Below are 22,023 nucleotides of genomic sequence, written 5' to 3'. Positions count from 1 at the left end.
AAGAAGATGTTGTGTTGTTGTTTCTTTGTGTTCAGCTCCGGTGGTAGGAATGCTGGGGTGATGTCAGTGTAAATGTGTCAACATGTGTGAGGTGTTGGCAGCTGCATAGGCTATTCCCGTTGAGCAGTGGCGACACTCTCTCCATCCATTGTCGTTGTAATCTACTAGGAAGCCAAAATGTTCCCAAACTGGAGAATTTCATTACAATTCACTGTGCTAAAAGCCTTACTTTGGTTGTGAGAGATACCGCCTGGCCTCACTGTAATAGGTCATACCAGTCAAACACACACACCCCAACATGCACGCACGCACACAATTGCCAGAAGCTGCCGTGCCTGTGTGGCTTGGAGCACAGGAGCCAAAATGTCACCATGCTCGGTGTCTCGGAGCGGGATTCCGGACAGCTGCCCGCAGAGGGAAAGGTTGGGATCAATCGGAACACTCACCTAATAAAAAGATCGGAATGGCATAGCGCCTCTTACCCCTCCTCCTCCCTTCTCTTCTGCTCTTTCCTCTCCACGGTCCCTTGCTTCGCTCTAGGAACAGCACTTGCTCCTGAATAAAATAACCTACCGAGCAGAAGACTGATTATACTGCTGCAATCCATCTGTCAGCTTCACAGTCCTCACATTCCAACACCTTTGCTTGTGAGTGCGTACGTGTGTGTATCGTGTATGTGAGTGTGTGTGCATGTGTGTGTGTGTGTGTGCGTGCGTGCGTGCATGCGTGTGTGTGTGTGTGTGCGTGCGTGCGTGCATGCGTGCGTGCGTGCATGCGTGTGTGTGTGTGTGTGAGAAAGGCTTGCATATTTTTTATTTTAATGTAGAACCATAGAACAGAATCTAAAGAGGGAAAGAGATGGTTTGGAACACCTGCTGGGATAAAACCACACAAAAGAATCCATGTGAAACTGACGCACAGCATACTTCCTTGTCAACTCAATACCCATCAGAAAAAACAAGGGAGGGGGCAAACCTTGATCTCAATGTCTACTAATCCTACAGCAGGGTCGCATTCACGCAGAATTCAGCATTTTTCACACAACAACAACACACATCTAAAATGCTTCATATTTTCATTTCTATACGGCTTCAGTCACGGTTCGCTTCAAATCATTAATAAAAAGACACATTTGTGCTTCAGTTGCACTTCTCCACATGGATGAGAAATATTTGCTATCGTCTTGATAAATCCGCTTCCTGCATTGACGAATAGCAGACAGAGCTCTGACTGCTGTACTTTTCTCCGGTGGAGTTTTTAAAATGGCAAAACATTAGGAAATGTAGCTGGCTACATTCTTTCTATGATAAACATGAGAAATCTGATGGCCATGCATAAAAATACTTCACTTTTCATTGTAAGCTAATTTACTTGTGTGGTTGCTAGCCAAATAGTGTTGCACTTGTGTTATCATCTGATTAAAACTATTTTATGACAAATGTATTTTGTGTGAAGAAGAACTACAGTTGCACGTTCCTGATCACTCTATTGAAGGGTTAGGGTTCACGCAGGTGAAATGGTTTAAAACACTTTTTTTTACGGTCTGCATTTTGAAAATGCAGATTTCTTAAAGCTAATCTGACCCCTGTACAGGCATCCACAAAACAATATCAAGTAGCTTCAACTCAATTGAACTCAGTTCACCTCACTGGGTCTGCACTGGGTCCATGTTGTTAGCGGTTAGCGCTCTCTCCATTGACTGGCATTGACTGCGTAAGCACCAACTCTCATCCAGACGCCAACAGCGGTAGGCTTAGCTCTGTGGTTTTCTGTGGCTGTGGACTGGATGATGGTCCCCAGTCACAGCCAGTCAAAGTCCACTGGCTGCCTGACCACATGTGCCCTCATGGGCAATACATCAGATTCACTAGCTATTCTATGAAGTTGAATCCAATGTATTACAGAGACCAGGACAACAACAACAACAATTCTGAAATGCTAAATGACTGTGATGTTTATGCTACAGAACATCACTGTTTTGATTTCATCCTCTATTGCATGTATGTAATGGTATACACTCACACCGGGTTTGTAGGCATGGAGTCTATAAATTGAAGAAGAAGCTTGCATAAGGGGAGCCCTTGTCTTAGCAACACAGTATTACAGTATATGCCCTGCCCTTAAGATACTCCTCAAGATAGTGTACACTTCCTTAACTATAGGCTATATTGCAGTGGCACGCGACCCTAAAGAAACCTCTACAGAAATAGAAACCAAATCAACTGTCGCCACACCTCCCCGGCAGCTCCTCTGGCCCTGCCTGCCTGATAGAGGAGCTTTTAATCATTCTAAACTTCCTGTGAACGACTTCCTCTCTTCCTCCTCCTTATCCTTCTCCTCCTCCTCTCCTCCTGGCTCTGCAGATATTTCCTATCTATTCCGCCTATTTTTTTCGTACAGCTCCTAAGTGCCATAGAATCCCCTTTACCCTCTGTGTGACCTCTACTCTAAACCAGTGCTTTCACGCCCCTGTGTATTCCATGGACTGATATGAATTGCTCATACTGTTGGAACCAGTAATTGATATTTACAGTATGCATTATATGTTTCTAAGCAGAGGCTTTGGTGGTTGGCTGGCTGGAATATTCTGTGAAAACATAAAAGACAACGGAGGAGAGTGGAGAGTGGAGACTGGCCTGCCTCTGCTGCCTGTCTGCCCATCCGGATGCCAGGGTGGGAGGGTGTCTGCCTGGGCCGGGCCCCGTTCCAAACCAAATTGATACAAGGCTGTGTCTGGGCTGAGCCTGGCCGCATGTAAATCCAACGAGAGACGCCTCCTCACAGTGAGACGTAATTAAAACAGCTAAATATTGGCTTCTAATTGGCAGGCAGTAGTGTGTGTGTGTGTGTGTGTGTGTGTGTGTGTGTGTGTGTGTGTGTGTGTGTGTGTGTGTGTGTGTGTGTGTGTGTGTGTGTGTGTGTGTGTGTGTGTCATCCTGCTGAGGGATTGGGGTCAAACACATTGAGATGCTAAACGGCTACCTCCTTTCCTTTCTTCTTTCTCACTACAGTATCTCTTCCTACCTCTCTCCCTTCATCTCTCACTTTCTCTAACTCATTCTAACCTCACTATTTTCTTTGCTATCCATCACTTTTCTTTTCCTTCCTTTCCCTTCATCCCCTACTATCTTGTTCTCTTACTCCTTCTCAGACTCCCTCCTTCATTCCTCCATCTGAGGGGAATAAATACAGGAATAACGGTGTTTATGAAAATGCTCATACGCTCCTCTGTGGCTGTAATTGAATACAGGCAACTGAATCGTGACGTGGGGGATTCAACTGCCCGGGCATGATTAACACACCTCACCTCCCGCCACTCTGCCCCTCCATCAATCAACACACATCACCACGGAGACCAGGGTATCAGGGCGTTCCACCTCAATGCCACCACCATCAGGGAGTGTGTGTGTGTGTGTGTGTGTGTGTGTGTGTGTGTGTGTGTGTGTGTGAGTGACAGAGACTGGGAGAGAGAGAGAAAAAGAGAGAGAATCCCCATACTCTTAAGGTATAGGGGGCAGCATTTTCACTTTTGGACTTTCTGCTACTCATGCCAGGAATATAAGATATGCATATTATTAGTAGATGTGGATAGAAAACACTCTGAAGTTTCTAAAACTGTTTGAATCGTGTCTGTGAGTATAACAGAACTTATGTAGCAGCCAAAACCCAGAGGACTAACTGTTCAGATTTTTTTTGTTTTTTGCCTCTGACTGTTCCCTGAGTTGTCTTTGCCAAGGGATATTTCTTAGGAGCCGGTTTTCAGTTCCTACCGCTTCCACTGGATGTCACCAGCCTTTGGAATTTGGTTGAGGTTATTCATTTGTGCAACGAAGAAGAAGCACATCCTGGAACAACATTACACTATTGAGAGTTGCGCAAGACGTAAAAAGGAGCATGGTTTGTTAACTTCCTGTATTGAACACAGATTGCCCCGTCTACAATTTGATCGATTATTAACATTTAAAAAATACCTAAAGTTGTATTACAAAAGTAGTTTGAAATATTTTGGCCAAATTTATAGGCAACTTTTTAAATGTTTTGTAGTGATGTTGCGTTTTTTGGCAGCTGTTTTTTTTCTGGATCAAACGCATCAAATAAATGGACATTTGGATATATATGGACGGAATTAATCGAACAAAAGGACCAATTGTGATGTTTATGGGACATATTGGAGTGCCAACAAAAGAAGCTCGTCAAAGGTAATGCATGTTTTATATTTTATTTCAGCGTTTTGTGTAGCGCCTGCAGGGTTGAAATATGCTACTCTCTTTGTTGACATTGTGCTATCATCAGATAATAGCTTCTTATGCTTTCGCCGAAAAGCTTTTTAAAATCTGACATGTTGGCCGGATTCACAACGAGTGTAGCTTTAATTGTGTCAGGATTTGGCCAGGATTGTTCCGGTTTTGGCCACTAGATGCCCCCATTGTGCTGTTTTGACCCTTTTGTTTTCCCCTGTTTCCAGATTATTATTTGCACCTGTGCCTCGATTCCCTTGAATGTATTTAAACCCTTAGTTTTCCTCAGTTCTTTGCTCTGTGTTTGAATGTTAGCACCCAGCCCCAGCGATGCTGTGAACATTTGTTACTCCAGTTGGACTCTCTTGAGGTACTCTGTTTTTGTTCTCGTTTATTTACTTTTTATTATCTTTTGAGGCTTTTTCCTGCTGTACCTACCACCTTGTGGATTTACCTTTTGACTTGGAGGATTACCTTTTTCTCTTGGAATTACTTTTGACGTTGTGGATTTATATTTTTGCCTGAAGTACTTTCCTTTTACTTTATTAAAACACTGTCTCTAGTACTGCTGTGTCTGCCTCATCTTCTGGGTTCTGCCCACTATTAGTGGCTCAGTTTGCTAAGTGACTGTTTCTCACACAGGAGACCTGAGTTTGCCGCGCTGCATTTTCCCTGTTTTTTTCCCAAGTGGGACGCAAACGTCCCCTATACCATAAGAAGTTAATGAAGAAGGCTTTTCCATCTTGGAGGGGGAAATCAATCATTTCCAGGCCCAGAGACATGTACTCGTCTGTGGCGACCTAAATGCCAGAACCTGGAGGTGACAGCATTCCCTCCCCCATATGCCCTCGAGGCACAACTACGACAACATAACCAACAAAATGGATCAAAACTCCTGCCGCTCAGTCGCACGCTGGGTATGAACATAGTCAATGGTGGGCTTCGAGGGGACTCCTATGGTAGGTACACCTATAGCTCTGTCGCATGCTGGGTATGAACATAGTCAATGGTGGGCTTCGAGGGGACTCCTATGGTAGGTACACCTATAGCTCTGTCGCATACTGGGTATGTACATAGTCAATGGTGGGCTTCGAGGGGACTCCTATGGTAGGTACACCTATAGCTCTGTCGCATGCTGGGTATGAACATAGTCAATGGTGGGCTTCAATGGTGTACCTCCTATGGTAGGTACACCTATAGCTCATCTCTTGGCAGTAGTACTGTAGACTACTTTCTCACTGACCTCAACCCAAAGTCTCTCAGAGCATTCACAATCAGCCCACTGACACCCCTATCAGATCACAGCAAAATCACAGTCTACTTGAACAGAGCAATTCTCAATCATGAGGCATCAAAGCCAAAGGAAATTAATAATATTAATAAATGCTATAGATGGAAGGAATGTAGTGTGGAAACCTAGCAAAAAACAATTAGGCAACAACAAATTCAATCCCTTTTAGACATCTTCCTGAACAAAACGTTTCACTGTAATAGTGAAGGTATAAACTTGTCAGTAGAAAACCTAAACAGTATATTTGACCTCTCAGCTTCCCTATCAAATCAAAAAAATTTAAACAGAAAGCCGAAGAAAATTAACAACAATAACAAATGGTTTGATGAAGAACGCAAAAACCTAGGAAATAAAATGAGAAACCTGTCCAACAAAAAACATATAGACGCAGAAAACCTGAACATACGCCTTCACTATGGTGAATACACTACGGAGAAAAAAGGAACAGCACGTCAGAAATCAGCTCAATGTAATTGAAGAATCCATAGACAATCCAAAATGGAGATGTATGGGTAAACCACACATGTATGGGTAAACCCTATAACAAATAATAAACAGCAAAAACATATACATGATCAAATACAAATCTTAGAATCAACTATTAAAGACCAGAACCCACTGGATTCTCCAATTACCTTGAATGAGCTACAGGACAAAATACAAACCCTCCAACCCAAAAAGGCCTGTGGTGTTGATGATATCCTCAATGAAATTATAAAATATACAGACCACAAATTCCAATTGGCTTACCTAAACACTTTAACATCATCCTTAGCTCTGGCATCTTCCCCAATGTTTGGAACCAAGAACTGATCACCCCAATCCACAAAAGTGGAGACAAATTTGACCCCAATAACTACCGTGGAATATGCATCAACAGCAACCTTGGGGAAATCCTCTGCATTATCATTAACAGCAGGCTTGTATATTTCCTCAGTGAAAACGTAAATGTAATGGCGCAAATGTCAAATTGGCCTTTTACCAAATTATCGTACGACAGACCACATATTTACCCTGGACACCCCAATTTACAAACTAACAAACCACAACAAAGGCATACTTTGTTGATTTCAAAAAAGCTTTTGACTCAATTTGGGATGTGGGTCTGCTATACAAATTGATGGAAGGTGGTGTTGGGGGAAAAACATACAACATTATAAAACCCATGTACACAAACAAGTGTGCGATTTAAAATAGGCAAAAAACACATTTCTTTCCACAGGGCCGTGGGGTGAGACAGGGATGCATCTTAAGCCCCACCCTCTTCAACATATATATCAATGAATTGGCGAGGGCACTAGAACAATCTGCAGCACCCGGCCTCACCCTACTAGAATCTGAAGTCAAATATCAACTGTTTGCTGATGATCTGGTGCTTCTCTCCCCAACCAAGGAGGTCCTACAGCAGCACCTAGATCTTCTGCACAGATTCTGTCAGACCTGGGCCATGACAGTAAATCGCAGTAAGACCAAAATAATGGTGTTCCAAAAAAGGTCCAGTCGCCAGGACCACAAATACAAATTCCATCTAGACACTGTTGCCCTAGAGCACACAAAAAAACTATACATACCTCAGCCTAAACATCAGCAGCACAGGTAACTTCCATAAAGCTGTCTTAGAGACAAGGCAAGAAGGGCATTCTATGCAATCAAAAGGAACATAAAATTTGACATACCAATTAGGATCTGGCTAAAAAATACTTGAATCCGTTATAGAACCCATTGCCCTTTATGGTTGTACGGTCTGGGTTCCACTCACCAACCAAGAATTCACAAAATGGGACAAACACCAAATGGAGACTCCGCATGCAGAATTCTGCAAAAATATCCCCCGTGTACAATGTAAAACACCAAATACTGCATGCAGAGCAGAGTTAGGCCGATACCCACTAATTATTCAAATCCATAAAAGAGACGTTAGATTCTACAACCACCTAAAAGGAAGCGATTCCCAAACCTTCCATAACAAAGCCATCACCTACAGAGAGATGAACCTGGAGAAGAGTCCCCTAAGCAAGCTGGTCCTGGGGCTCTGTTCACAAACACAAACAGAACCAACAGAGCCCCAGGACAGCAGCACAATTAGACCCAACCAAATCATGAGAAAACAAAAAGATAATTACACATTGGAAAGAATTAACAAAAAACTGAGCAAACTAGAATGTTATTTGGCCCTAAACAGAGAGTACACAGTGGCAGAATACCTGACCACTGTGACTGACCCAAACTTAAGGAAAGCTTTGACTATGTAGACTCAGTGTGTAACGGCTTTCTTCCGTTGAAGGAGAGTCGGACCAAAATGCAGCGTGGCTATTGCAATCCATGTTTATTAAATAACGAAACACGAACTTTACAAAAAAAACTATAAACGTAATGTGAAAACCGAAACAGCCCTATCTGGTGCAAACACAAAGACAGGAACAATCACCCACAAAATACACAGTGAAACCCCGGCTACCTAAATATGGTTCCCAATCAGAGACAACGAGAATCACCTGACTCTGATTGAGAACCGCCTCAGGCAGCCAAACCTATGCTACACCCCTACTCAGCCGCAATCCCAATGCCTACAAAACCCCAATACGAAACACAACAAAATAAACCCATGTCACACCCTGGCCTGACCAAATATATAATGAAAACACAAAATACTATGACCAAGGCGTGACACAGTGAACATAGTCTTGCTATTGAGAAAGGTTGCCATAGGAAGAACTGGCTCTCAAGAGAAGACAGGCTATGTGCACACTGCCCACAAAATGAGGTGGAAACTGAGCTGCACTCCTGCCAAATGTATGACCATATTAGAGACACATATTTGTCACGCCCTGATCTGTTTCACCTGTCTTTGTGATTGTCTCCACCCACCTCCAGGTGTCACCTGTTTTCCCCATTAGTCCCTGGTGTATTTATTCCTGTTTCCTATTTCTATGTGCCCCTATTTTTCCCAGTCTCTGTTTTTCCTAGCCCTCCTGGTTGTGACACTTGTCTATCCTGAAACCGAATCTGCCTGCCTGACCACTCTGCCTGTTCTGACCACTCTGCCTGTTCTGACCACTCTGCCTGTTCTGACCACTCTGCCTGTCCTGACCTCAGCCTATCGCCTGGTACTGTTTGGACTTTTACCTGGTTAATGAACTCTCACCTGTCCCCGACTTGCCTTTGGCCTACCCCGTTGTTATAATAAATATCGGAGCTCAACCATCTGCCTCCTGTGTCTGCATTTGGGTCTCGCCTTGTGCCCTTATTGTATTTCCCTCAGTTTACACAGATCCACAAATAATTTGATTAGGTGAAATACCAGTGTGCCATCACAGCAGCAAGATGTATGACCTGTTGCCAAAAGAAAAGGGCAACCAGTGAAGAAGAAACACCATTGTAAATACAACCCATATTTATGCTTATTTTCCCTTTTGTACTTGAACTATTTCCACATAATATGACATTTGTCTTTATTCTTTTGGAACTTCTGTGAGTGTAATATTTACTGTTCATTTTGATTGTTTCTTTCACTTTTGTTGATCTAGTTCACTTGCTTTGGCAATGTTACCATATGTGTCCCATGCCAATAAAGCCCTTAAATTGAAATTGAATTTTGAGAGAGAGATGAGGCTTGTCGTGCAGCCAGTGATCCCATCTTGCATAGACACAGAGACAGAGAACGGTGTATGTCAGCTGCCGAGTCTCTGTGCTTTAGGTAACTTTGCATATTCAAATCTATTACCCAGAAATAAACATGTACTGCCGCTGTGATGTATTGTTGCCTATGGTGCTGGTTTGGTCCTGTTTGATTCATCTATAGTCTAAGTGAGGAGCAGAGCAGACGCCTAAAAAACAGCTCAAATCTAATGTGTGTAACTATGGTCCCACTTTAACAAATTCACCTGGTTAGATAATATGACCACAAAGGAATGTGCACAAAGACACACAGTATCCAGTGGACGCTGAGGGGGACTCAAGCTGCTGCATTGTGCTGTGTAAGGTATCAGACTACGTTTACCATCCAAACAAACACACGACACCGCAGGAGGGGCCTCCTGCCTGCACACACACACATATACACACACATGCAGTCTCCCTACCTTACCTGACCCCATTGTGTCACAGTGCTTGGGTCCTTGCCTGGAGAGAGAGACTGAGAGAAAGGAGCAGGCCAACCATGCAACAGAAAGCAGCTCTGGTTCCAGGCCTGATCATGTATTACTGATTACTGACTGACTGACTGTAGTCCTCAGGGTCCTCCTGAACTCTTTACATTCACAGCCACAGCACAGGGTTAGCCTACCTAGGAGAAGCACTTCCACAAACAAACTACGTTACTAGTGGTTATTGTGTATCAGTAACCTGTTAGGCTAGTTACCCTATTACTACACAACAGCTAATACTCTGAAGGCTTCCGTTCCTCCCTATAGGCAGTTGAAGTACATATGGTTACTAGAGGTTGTGGGGCTTCAAAACAAGACATTACCTCTTACTCAATGACCACATACGGTTCTGAAACTTCCCTGCACCATCATGTGAGCCATTACGAGAGATATCATACATGGAACACCTGCAGTTTACAGTTTACACACCACGGAAAGAGGGAAGGAGGGCGGAGATGTGGAGGGAGACAGAGAGGGAGACAGAGAGAGAGACAGAGAGGGAGATAGAGAGACAGACAGAGAGAGAGACAGAGAGACAGACAGAGAGAGAGACAGAGAGAGAGACAGAGAGACAGACAGAGAGCGTCTTTGGTTTATCCTTAACCTTATTGAGGCAGAGAGAGAGGGAGGAGAGAGACAAAGGGAGGGAATAAAAGAGGTGGAGAGGAGAGAAACAGAAAGATATCATACTGTGAGCACCTGCTGTCTACTGTAGAGAGGAAGACAGAAGGAGGGAGGGAGGGAAAGAGAAGTGAGAGAACAATCTGGGTTAAAAAGGGTTGGAAAGGTGAATGATGGGGTGAGAGAGGGCAGGGTTAAGTTGCCACCCAGACTCTCTCTGACTGTAGTGAATGGGGGGCACTTCTGCTCCAATGGGAGCAGTAGGAAGAGAGAAGAGGTTCTGGTTGGGGGTGGGGGGTGGGAGAAAGACAGAGGACAGGGATGAAGGGTGGTGATACACAAGAGGCACCAGTCAGTCAGTGAGACAGGATCAGGACAGAGACAGCATTATGGAGCCCTGAGCCCAGTAGGGCAGGCAGAGGAGGAACAATGGCCCCAGTGTGTGACGCCTCTGCCACCCAACAGCTGGGACATATAGAATCTAGACAGACAGACAGACCAAATAGCAGGTTCGCTTTTGGGGATTCACACACACAACCCCTGGCTTCATTTTACTGTCTTCTCTCTCCACATTCTCCTTTTCCAGTTTTTCTAACCAATCTCCTATTGCTCCCTCTTTTTCTCCCTGTCTACTCTCTCTCTGTCTCTCTCTCTCTGTGCCTCTCTGTGTTTCTCTCTCTCTCTCTCACTCTCTGACTCTCTCTCTCTGTCTCTCACTCTGTCTCTCTCTCTCTCTGTGCCTCTCTGTGTTTCTCTCTCTCTCTCTGTGCCTCTCTGTGTTTCTCTCTCTCTCACTCTCTGTCTCTCTCTCTCTCGGTGCCTCTGTGTTTCTCTCTCTCTCTCACTCTGTCTCTCTCACTCTCTGTCTCTCTCTCTCTCTCTCAATTCAATTTGCTTTATTGGCATGACGTAACAATGTCCATATTGCCAAAGCTTACTTTGGATATTTACAAGAAGAATCAAAATTGTCTACGGGACAACAGTAATAACAATAAGCAAGGGTCAAAATTACCATACATTGAACAATAACAACAAGCATAGAGGACATGTTGTTCTGTCAGACACTGTCCCTCATCTTATGTTAGGCAGCAATGTAGTGCACTGCCAACCCACAGCTCTCTGCGTCTTCCCCCAACAGGACCGGTAGCCTATTCACATCAGAGAGGTCTTTGAAACCTTGAATAAGGGTTTCAAATTTGGGGAAATGACACTCTCTAACTGTTTTATATTTTGTCTCTCTCTCTCTCCCCCCCTCTCTGTCTCTCTCTCTCTCCCCCTCTCTGTCTCTCTCTGTCCCCCTCTCTATCTCTCTCCCCCCTCTCTCTGTCTCTCCCCCTCTCTGTCTCTCCCCCCCCCCTCTCTGTCTCTCCTCCTCTCTCCCCTCTCTCCCCCTCTCTGTCTCTCTCTGTCTCCCTCTCTATCTCTCTCCCCCCTCTCTGTCTCTCTCTCTCCCCCTCTCTGTCTCTCTCTGTACCCCTCTCTATCTCTCTCCCCCCCTCTCTCTGTCTCTCCCCCTCTCTGTCTCCCCCCCCCCTCTCTGTCTCTCCCCTCTCTGTCTCTCTCTGTCCCCCTCTCTATCTCTCTCCCCCCTCTCTGTCTCTCTCTCTCCCCCCTCTCTGTCTCTCTCTCTCCCCCTCTCTGTCTCTCTCTGTCCCCCTCTCTATCTCTCTCCCCCCTCTCTCTGTCTCTCCCCCTCTCTGTCTCTCCCCCCCCCTCTCTGTCTCTCCTCCTCTCTCCCCTCTCTCCCTCTCTCTCTCTCCCCCCCTCTCTGTCTCTCCTCCTCTCTCCCCCTCTCTGTCTCTCTCTCTCCCCCCATCTCTGTCTCTCTCTGTCCCCCTCTCTATCTCTCTCCCCCCTCTCTCTGTCTCTCCCCCTCTCTGTCTCTCTCCCCCCCCCTCTCTGTCTCTCCTCCTCTCTCCCCCTCTCTGTCTCTCTCTCTCTCCCCCTCTCTGTCTCTCTCTCCCCCTCTCTGTCTCTCTCTCTCTCCCCCTCTCTGTCTCTCTCTCTGTCTCTCTCTCTCTCTGTCCCTCCGTGCCGTACATCCCTTGCTTCTCTCCACTTCTTCTGCAGGCAGCAGAAGCAGAGATAGATTCACCAGGCAGGCAGAAGAGAAGGCTACAGGCTGGCAACAGATCAAAGCAACCACAACAAACAGAAGAGAGAGGAAAGGAGAGAAGAAAGCCTCTGGATGAGACTGAGTGATGCCAAAGCACTTTTAAAAGTGAACATCTCACAAGAGAGGAATAAGAAATGCAGTTATTACTTTATTACTAGCCTAACAGAGCAAACCTGCAGACATGACACTTCTACTGACATTATTTCTCTAATATAAAGAATATACTACTGTAATGTTTACAGTAATGTACTGTTAAACCAAAGTGTCTTTGGAATTTAAGTTACATACTGTACCTTTATTTACAGTAACAGGTAACTAACTGGCTGTAGTAACTTACCGTAAAAACAGTGTAGGCTTAGGTAGAACTTACACAAAGGGCAGTATGGAAAAAAGGCATGGAAGACTGGGCAATAGGCTATTTATGTCCACCTCTATTTATCGCCCCCATCTGGTTCTGTGATTCTCTCCACTGGGCCTGTTTCGGTCCACAGCACGTGTGTAAAGGGAAGATAACACAAATCCAGAAGATAAGGAAATCCCACTTGGGCGATAAGTCCACACTTGAAAGATAACAAGGACACACTTCTAAAGTGGTTTGGGACAGGGCCATGGGTGGACTGGACCACAGCTAGCAGAGCATCTGTTGGTGTATGTATGTGTGTGTGTATGTGTGTGTGTTTGTGTGTGTGTGTGAGACCGAGAGAGAGAGAGAGAGAGAGAGAGAGAGAGAGAGAGAGAGAGAGAGAGAGAGAGAGAGAGAGAGAGAGAGAGAGAGAGAAAGCACCCACATTTATCTCCTGAAAATCAATCTCCTTTAACGGAGTGATTTTCAGTTTATGTCTCCATGTGTGTTGGCGTGAAATACGTGTCTGTCCTGTACCATCTAACTCCTCTACACTGCAAAGGAACTTAAAGCACTATGTATGGAAAATGGCCAGTCATGCCATGTTTGAATGCCTTTGCTTAGGACTGATAAACTCAACAGCTGCCAGACGCCAAAGTCAGCCTAGTTGGTGAACCCACTCCGCCTTGTTATGCTATAGGAAAGCCTTTCTTAAAGTATTGGTTGGGTCGCGGACATGTTAATGGTGTCAGAGTAAATGTATAATTATTTAATGAATTACAGGAATTGATTTGGCCGTACACCTGCGCTCTCTGTTCAGTGCACTTTCTGTTCAGTGCGCTCTCTGTTCAGTGCGCTCTCTGTTCAGTGCGCTCTCAGTTCAGTGCGCTCTCTGTTCAGTGCGCTCTCCGTTCAGTGCGCTGTCTGTTCAGTGCGCTCTCTGTTCAGTGCGCTCCCTGTTCAGTGCGCTCTCTGTTCAGTGCGCTCTCTGTTCAGTGCTCTCTCTGTTCAGTGCTCTCTCTGTTCAGTTCACTCTCTGTTCAGTGCTCTCCCTGTTCAGTGCGCTCTCTGTTCAGTGCGCTCTCTGTTCAGTGCTCTCTCTGTTCAGTGCTCTCTCTGTTCAGTTCACTCTCTGTTCAGTTCGCTCTCTGTTCAGTGCGCTCTCTGTTCAGTTCGCTTCCTGTTCAGTGCGCTCTCTGTTCAGTTCGCTCTCTGTTCAGTTCGCTCTCTGTTCAGTTCGCTCTCTGTTCAGTGCCCTCTCTGTTCAGTGCACTCTCTGTTCAGTGCGCTCTCTGTTCAGTGCGCTCTCTGTTCAGTTCGCTCTCTGTTCAGTTCGCTCTCTGTTCAGTTCGCTCTCTGTTCAGTTCGCTCTCTGTATAGCAGCAGTATCTCTGCTCATGGCAGCAGCGCGAGTGGGAGGGAAATGCAGATCTTTTTTCTGCAGTTTTCTTGAAGATCACTCCGTGGCCCAAATTTTGCAGTGCTGTCGTTCAGCAGCAGATGATGCACTCTCATGCCGCGTTCAAAACAACTGGGAACTCGAAAAAATACATGGTCAAATCATTACGTCAGTGATCTTGAGGTCGGAAAGTCTGAGCTCTAGAAAGAGGCCAGAGATCCCGAATTGGAATTCTGAGTTGGAGATTTTTCCAGAGTTCACAGGTGGGTTTGAACACACTGAAGTCGGAGATTTCCGAGTTCCGGTTGTTTTGAACGTGGCATCTGCCACTGACCCACTCGCCACCACTCACCACTGTCATCAAATCGACTCAAGCTAGCCACAAGTTCTGACTGAGTTCAATCATCAAGCAACGAGTTTCTCTCTCTTGGTTGCATACTAACTTTGAGAAATAACGAGGAGCGCCCACAATGTGTTTTGTGCAGAAAAGTGCTTAGTGATGAGTCTCTCAAAATAAAAAAATGTCGACCAAACATCCACAGCATGTAAACCCAGGGTCAGGGAGTTCTTTCAGAACAGGGCAGAATGCTTCAGGAAACAGTGCTTTGACAGTGGAAAAGTAAGTTGTCATTTCATAACAGCTGATGATGATAAGCAGAAATAAGGAGTACTATCTCTCATAGAAGTAGATGTGAATTTCTCTTTCAAACAATCCCCTTGTAAACAGCTAATAGCTAGCTAGCTAATGTTAGCCAAAGCACACTAGCTAGCTAATGTTAGCCAAGCACGCTAGCTAGCTACTGATAGTGCAACCCTATGTAACATTACAGATGAGGATGATCAGGCCTATTGTCTCTCTTACTGTAGAAATTATTGTTGTAAACAAGTCTAGGTTGGAACTGTTGCTGTTAAAATATAAGTAGTAATTTATTTCTGAACTGGAATAAACTGAGATGCTCATCTACAGCAGGAAGCAGTCTCCTGCATGCCGGAGAAAGCAGTAGATGTCCTGATCCAGTTTGGCACCACATACCTACGTTAGTCGGGGTTCTCAACTCTGGAATACTTCAAAACAAGTACAGAAACAGACTGAATGCTCAAACTGAACATTGTACCAATTGTCTATCTTAGGGTCGGGTTTCCGAGACTAGATAACCATTGCTATCATGATCTGTTATCTAGAGGTTATCTGAACCTAACAGTGGGTTTGATCAGAGGCGCCTCCTCTTTACATTACTTCGCTCCAAAGCTTTGCTTTGCTTGACATTTGCATAAAGCAGAGCTCAACTTTACTTTCTGCTAGGAGGGTTCTCGCCGCTCACCTTCCCACAATCCCCTGCACATTTCTGAGCATTTAAAATAAATGTGGGGGGTGGGCCTTTCCTCTTTGTTCTCTATTGTTCCTCAAGCAAGGTGGCCGATGACATCACGATTCACTTCAGACCAGCTCCTCGATTGCCCTACTCCTAAATTTGCAGTTGTGTAAAAAAAAACACTATTTTGCAGAAAACGTTTGTTACCCTTTAGTGTGTGTACTTTACTGTAAGTTATACTTGGGATATCACTTTTCAACAGTAAAAGTTCAAAAATCTCTGGAGGTTGTCTTTAAAAATGGTAAAAAAACACCCAAAACCACAGCTATCTCATTTTCAGAACACGAGTTGTGATTCAGGTTCGTGTATAGTCACTGTAAAATAAAGATGCTTTTGCCACCAAATGAACTCAAGACGATCGAGAAAAAAACATTTCCGATTTCACAAAGCTTCTTGCAAGATGATTTTCCCTGAATGTGTCTTTCCCTTCCCCCATGCCCCATAGACAACTTCATTTGAAACGAATTGAAGCTAGATCGAAGACTACCCTAACCCTTCTTCACCGAAAAGTCAATGCATTCTTCGTGGGGAAATTAAATCAGTGCCGTGCCCGTGCTTGCTCGCGCACTACCGGTGTTATCGCCGTTATCGTGCTCTTGTTGAAAAAATTATCCATTAGCTATCTAGCTAATAAATAACGACAATGTTAACCTGGGTATGACACAAATGTAAATACAGGGTTGTGATAATGCATTGACAAGATGCCAGATGTATATTTTCACACCAACCCTTCACAATTACAATGTGGTGTGATAGTTAGCATGCAGCTTGCTAACCATTTATCCTAATTTACAACGCGAGTTCGTGCAGATGTGAAACCTTGATCCCTTACCCCCATCTAATTTCAAACCATGACCATTGACAAGTAACGTTAGCTAGCTAGGTGTTCTTTCTCTCCGGTGTATACAGTATGCATAATGTGACCCCATTTGTACAACAAACTGACAAGTTAAAAACACTGAATTATATTTTCCTCACACCTGTCACCTGGCTAGATGGTTACAAATGTTAGTTAGTACAGACATTGATGGCTTATCATGGCTAACCAGCATTCAATTAGTATTACCACACAGAAAGAAAGTCGTTGACCAGCCGTTGCGCATGGACCTGTGCTTATTTTAACAGTTAATTGTGTAAAGTAAATGGTACCAACTTTACTACATTTCAGAATCCTCAAATGTTCTTGTTGTTAGGTAAAAGTTTAGAATGAAACAATTCAGTCATGAGAAAATGTCATACCTTAAATGTTGGTTCAATTCCTCCTATGTTCTTGTCATCTCTACTGCAGTAGTGCAATTCGCTGTTTCAATCAATTCAAATATCCAGCCTCATTCCATGCTGTGGTTATCATATAGCCGGGGCAAAATGAATCCCGTTAGAAAGGTAGCAGCGAAGGATCAAGGCACAATGCCCCTTCAAAAAGGGATCCCGGGGGCACAATCTAATGCAACGGACAGTACAACGGGCGAAGTTGAGTTGACGACAGATTTTCAGATGAATTCATCCACATATATTAATCCACACGCGAAGAAACTGTGTTTTATAAATGCAAAGTAGAAATGATCATCTTTGACTTCGTAGGGAAATGTACCTATCGTAGAGACCATGATGGTACATACCACTTTCTATTGTTTGAGAGCCAACCCACGCATCAGAGCGAGGAGCCACAAAACTGACCCGGACTAAATCTGATTACCTGATTGGCCCATTTTCTCCAAACCACTCCCGGTCTTGACTGTAATGGCCAATCGATAGCAAGGAGGTGGGTATCAATTTGATGCGTTCTGACTGCCCCTACTGCACTGTTTAAATTGATTCATTTAATTTATTACATGCTTATTATCTAGTTATTACATACCTGTATCACAGTTACACATACAGCTGTTAAGAGTCTTTTGGTCCAAGACTTGGCGCTGCGGTAGCATTTGCCGTGCGATAGCAGAGAGAACAGTGCTCTCTGCTACCTCAAGTCTAGGACCAAAAGGCTCCTTAACAGCTTCTACCCCCAAGCCATACGACTGCTGAACAATTAATCAAATTGCCACCCGGACTATTTACACTGCTGCTACTCCCTGTTGATTATCTATGCATACACACAAATGACCTCGACTAACCTGTACCACCGCACATTGACTCGGTACTGCCTGTATATAGCCTCGTTATTGTTATGTACTTTTCATGTGTTACTTTTTTAAATCGTTTTTGTTTTAGTTTTTCACTTTAGTTTATTTATTCAATATTTCCTTAACTGTTTCTTAAACTGCATTGTTGGTTAAGGGCTTGTATTTAAGCATTTCATGGTAATGTTGTATTCCGCACATGTGATTAATCAAATTTGATTTGATTTGTTTATTTATTTATTTCACTGTTCAAAATCAGCTGATTGATATAGGTAACCAATGTAATTAATTTATAAGGGGTCTAATTATGATCAAATAATCATCCTGTGGGTTATAATCATATTGCTCATCCGATTGATTTTCACGCACTCAATACAAGCTAGTCTTATTGGCTAATTGATTTAAATCACAAAGAATATTGGCCAATCATGGGCTTGCCCAACCGATCATAGTGAGAATTCATAGACATTAATGCCAGGCATACACTACACGATTTTGCAACGAATTCGCCAGGTTTTTGCCGTCCAAGAGAATGTTCATGATAGGGGTGAATGCCTATGAACTTGGGCTAGGATCAGTACGCCGGACTCATCAGACCAAAGGACAGATTTCCACCAGTCTAATGTCCCTCGCTTATGTTTCTTGGTCCAAGCAAGTCTCTTCTTATTATTGGTGTCCTTTAGTAGTGGTTTCTTTGCAGGAATTCAACCATGAAGGCCTGATTCACACAATCTCCTCGGAACAGTTGATGTTGAGATGTGTCTGTTACTTGAACTCTGTGAAGCATTTATTTGGGCTGCAATTTCTGAGGCTGGTAACTCTAATGAAGCAGCAGAGGTAACTCTGGGTCTTCCTTTCCTGTGGCAGTCTTCATGAGAGCCAGTTTCATCATATCACTTGATGGTTTTTGTGACTGCACATTAAAACACTTTCAAAGTTCTTGAAGTTTTCCAGATTGACTGACCTTCATATCTTAAATTAATGATGGACTGTTCATTTCTCTTTGCTTATTTGAGATGTTCTTTCCATAATATGGACTTGGTCTTTTACCAAATATGGCTATCTTCTGTATACCAACCCACCTTGTCACAACACAACTGATTGTCTTTAATGCATTAAGGAAAGAAATTCCACAAATTAACTTTTAACAAGGCACACCTGTTAATTGAAATTCATTCCAGGTGACTACTTCATGAAGCTGGTTGAGAGAATGCCAAGAGTTTGCAAACCTGTCATCAAGGCAAAGGGTGGCTACATTGAGAAATCTCAAATATATTTTGGATTTGTTTAACACTTTTTGGTTACTACATGATTCCATATGTGTTATTTCATAGTTTGGATGTTTTCACTATATTTCTACAATGTAGAAAATAGTAAAAATAAAGAAAACCCCTTGAATGAGTAGGTGTGTTCAAACTTTTGACTGGTACTGTACGTTTCCCATTATAAACCAGACCTGTCATAAAACTATGCACACGTTAGTTAACAAGCTTTGAATCTCTGCATGGAAAACTCCTCCATTCACCTTTTATGGTGAAAATAACACCCTTTTATTGCCCCATAAATTGGAACTATTGGCATTATTAGGCCATGACATGCAAAATACGAATTGTTGTTCAATATTTAGTTTATCAATAGATTATTGGGTTTATATGTCCTGCCTTGGTATTGGCTCTGAGATCAAATAGGCAATGATGTTGTGCTCCTATCGCACGCGCAGAAATACTGTAGCTTACCCATACTGTCAAATATTGTACATAAACTATCTGTCTTTTTACTGTGTTGGCAGAACGTTTTAATCGTTAGCAGTAATTTATGCTGTATCTGGAAAATGACTGTGTCAGTTTCTGAACTAAAAAAACTATGGCAAGTAGTTGTGGACCTGTCAGCAGAAGGTTTGAATTCAACAATGTTTTATATAGACTTTTCCCCCAACCTAAATATGGACTGCCTGAGAATTCTGAAACATTGTCAATTCGACTATATGATATTGCAAAACTTGAAATACATATAACCTGTCTATTTACCAGGCAACTCAGTCCAATTAAATTAGGTATGCACGTGGTCATTTGTTATATTGCTCCTTCGAGAATATGAACCCATCAAGGCCAGAAAAGGTGAGGAATACTTTCTGCAATGGTTATGAAAATAAATTAAATATGAAAAAGATTCCTATGTCTAATTATTTAAGATTGAAAAATAAAACACAGACTTTCACTCTTCTCACTATTGGCAAATGGTTGCATTCTTGTTAATATGTTTTCCTGATTTTAGTTTTGTATTTATAAGCTTTTCATGATATCCCTAAACAAACGAATTACTTTCCAGCTGGCAATTATTTCAACCACTAGCAGATGTGCATAAGCATGGTCTAAAGTTTGCAGGCAGGTGAGCATATTCTCACGTCAAGTTAAACGTTTATAAATCTGTCTCGCGTACATTTTGGGGTATACTTTGTATGCACGGTTTATAAATGAAGACCCTGACCCCTGTCGGATGTCCAGATAATTTTCTAATATGTCAGACATTTTGGTAATGCATCTTGTAGTATGAGCAGTGCTAAAACACGATTGGGAAAGGACTGCTGCCAATAGCCAATGAGCATTCAGCATGTGAGACCAAAACAATGATGGCGAAGAGGAAGCAACAACACGCGATGTGTGTACGGTGTGATGGAAGACAGATTGGTGGAGCTATGGAGAAAAGAAGCGGCCTTTTCAATGGGTTTGTTCGTTTTACATGACCGGGTGCCCCGGTTGAACGGAGTTTGATTATTTTATACAATTCCATTGGTCTTTAAATTAAATCTACACCCACCAGGGGCACCTTGGCATACAAAACGAACTCCGCCTATATTACACGACAGAAACCAAAATTATAATTTAATATTAAGTCTACATCAACTAGGGAGTCATCGTGTAATATGAGCACCAACGTCCTGGGGTTGAGGATGGACGGAATTAAAGATTTGGGGACAAGAAAATCTGAAAGTATGCCCAGTGAGAATTATATCCTTAAAGGTGTATAAAATGTATTTGTATCCGTTGATCACTCATCTGTTGAAATAACAGTGACTTACAATATGTTATTCCAAAATGTATCATTATAAAATTCAACTAAACGATTAATCTCTCCCAATTTTGATGTTTTGATATAATTATTTTCACTTTAATGTCAAGACTATATATACACAAAATAAACACTCACACACCACACAAAACCCACACACATTTACATAGGGCAACACTACAAACAAACCGACACAACACAACACACACACTGCTACTATTTTACTGTTATTATTACATATCCTGATGCCTAGACATTTTACCCTGCTTTCATGTACCCTGCACATTGATCTGGTTCTGGTACTCCCTGTATATAGCTCCACATTGATCTGGTTCTGGTACTCCCTGTATATAGCTCCATTCTTGTATATTTTATTCAAGTCATTTTTGTTTTTATTGCATCGTTAGGAAGGGCTCGTAAGCAAGTCTTTCACTGTAAATTGTACACCCGTTGTATTCGGCGCATGTTACAAATAAAATGTGATTTGATTTGAAAGTAAATACCTACTTTTAGGACATTTCCGGTTGGGCATTCACAACATTCAAGATGGCTGCCACCGTGGAGTCCCTCGTTTCGTACGGGACCGATTCCGATTCAGATAATGAGACAAAATCTAATGCTAGTCCCGAAAAAGTTGACCCTGATGCCCTAGCACACCTCCAACCGTTGAAATCTGGGCAAACAATGTCTTTAGCTCTCCTTAATTCAGCTCCCGAGGTCGCCGTAAAGGTAAGCGAGCTAGCGAGGCAGAGTAGCTGGTTGCTAATTAAGATAGCTAATGTACGCTAGCGAACTAGCTAGGGATATACGCAACGCTTGCTAGCTGCTAGTGCTATCCAGCCAGAGTCGGCTTGTCACCTAGAAAGCAATTTAGGAATGTAATCGCTAACTTTACTTATCTAGCTACACTAACGGTAGGTGGATAGTGAAAGCACATATATAACCATTACAGATCCTATTCAATTCATAATTATATGGATAGAACAATGAGTTAAGTTACTTACACCAAATATTTGTATAACTAAGTAGCTAAAACAGGAAGTTTCAATAGAAATGTGATGTGCTTGCTTAGTAGGCTGAAAGTATTAATAATTTTAGTGGAAGAAGTGAAGACTAAATTAATGTTAGCAAACGATTTTAAACTAGGGAAACTGTCACTTATCTTGCGTTCATTGCACCCAGAGTCAGAGTATATGCAACAGTTTGGGCCGCCTGGCTCGTTGCGAACTAATTTTCCAGAATTTTACGTAATTGTGACAACATTGAAGGCTGTGTAATGTAACAGCAATATTTAGACTTCGGGATGCC

General features: G+C 43.0%; 2 protein-coding genes across 2 annotated transcripts in view; one reads left to right on the top strand and one right to left on the bottom strand.

Moving 5' to 3' along the window:
* LOC109866223 (wiskott-Aldrich syndrome protein family member 1-like) overlaps positions 1-17,148 on the bottom strand; it is a 55,585-nt gene extending 38,437 nt beyond the window's left edge. The window contains exon 1 of the mRNA XM_031800609.1: positions 16,766-17,148. The gene's annotated coding sequence lies outside the window, so the exon portion shown is untranslated. The remainder of the gene's footprint in view (positions 1-16,765) is intronic.
* Positions 17,149-21,223: 4,075 nt separating this feature from the next.
* The window catches only part of cdc40 (cell division cycle 40 homolog (S. cerevisiae)), a 38,863-nt gene continuing 38,063 nt past the window's right edge, over positions 21,224-22,023 (top strand). Inside the window, exon 1 of the mRNA XM_020455026.2 lies at positions 21,224-21,444. Within this exon, the coding sequence (XP_020310615.1) occupies positions 21,262-21,444 (183 nt within the window). The 5' untranslated portion in view covers positions 21,224-21,261. The remainder of the gene's footprint in view (positions 21,445-22,023) is intronic.

This window comes from Oncorhynchus kisutch, linkage group LG21, assembly GCF_002021735.2.
Source record: "Oncorhynchus kisutch isolate 150728-3 linkage group LG21, Okis_V2, whole genome shotgun sequence".
In the NCBI taxonomy this organism is placed as follows: Eukaryota; Metazoa; Chordata; class Actinopteri; order Salmoniformes; family Salmonidae; genus Oncorhynchus; species Oncorhynchus kisutch.
The sequence above is the reverse complement of the archived record's forward strand: the minus strand, read 5'-3'. Positions and strand labels throughout refer to the sequence as shown.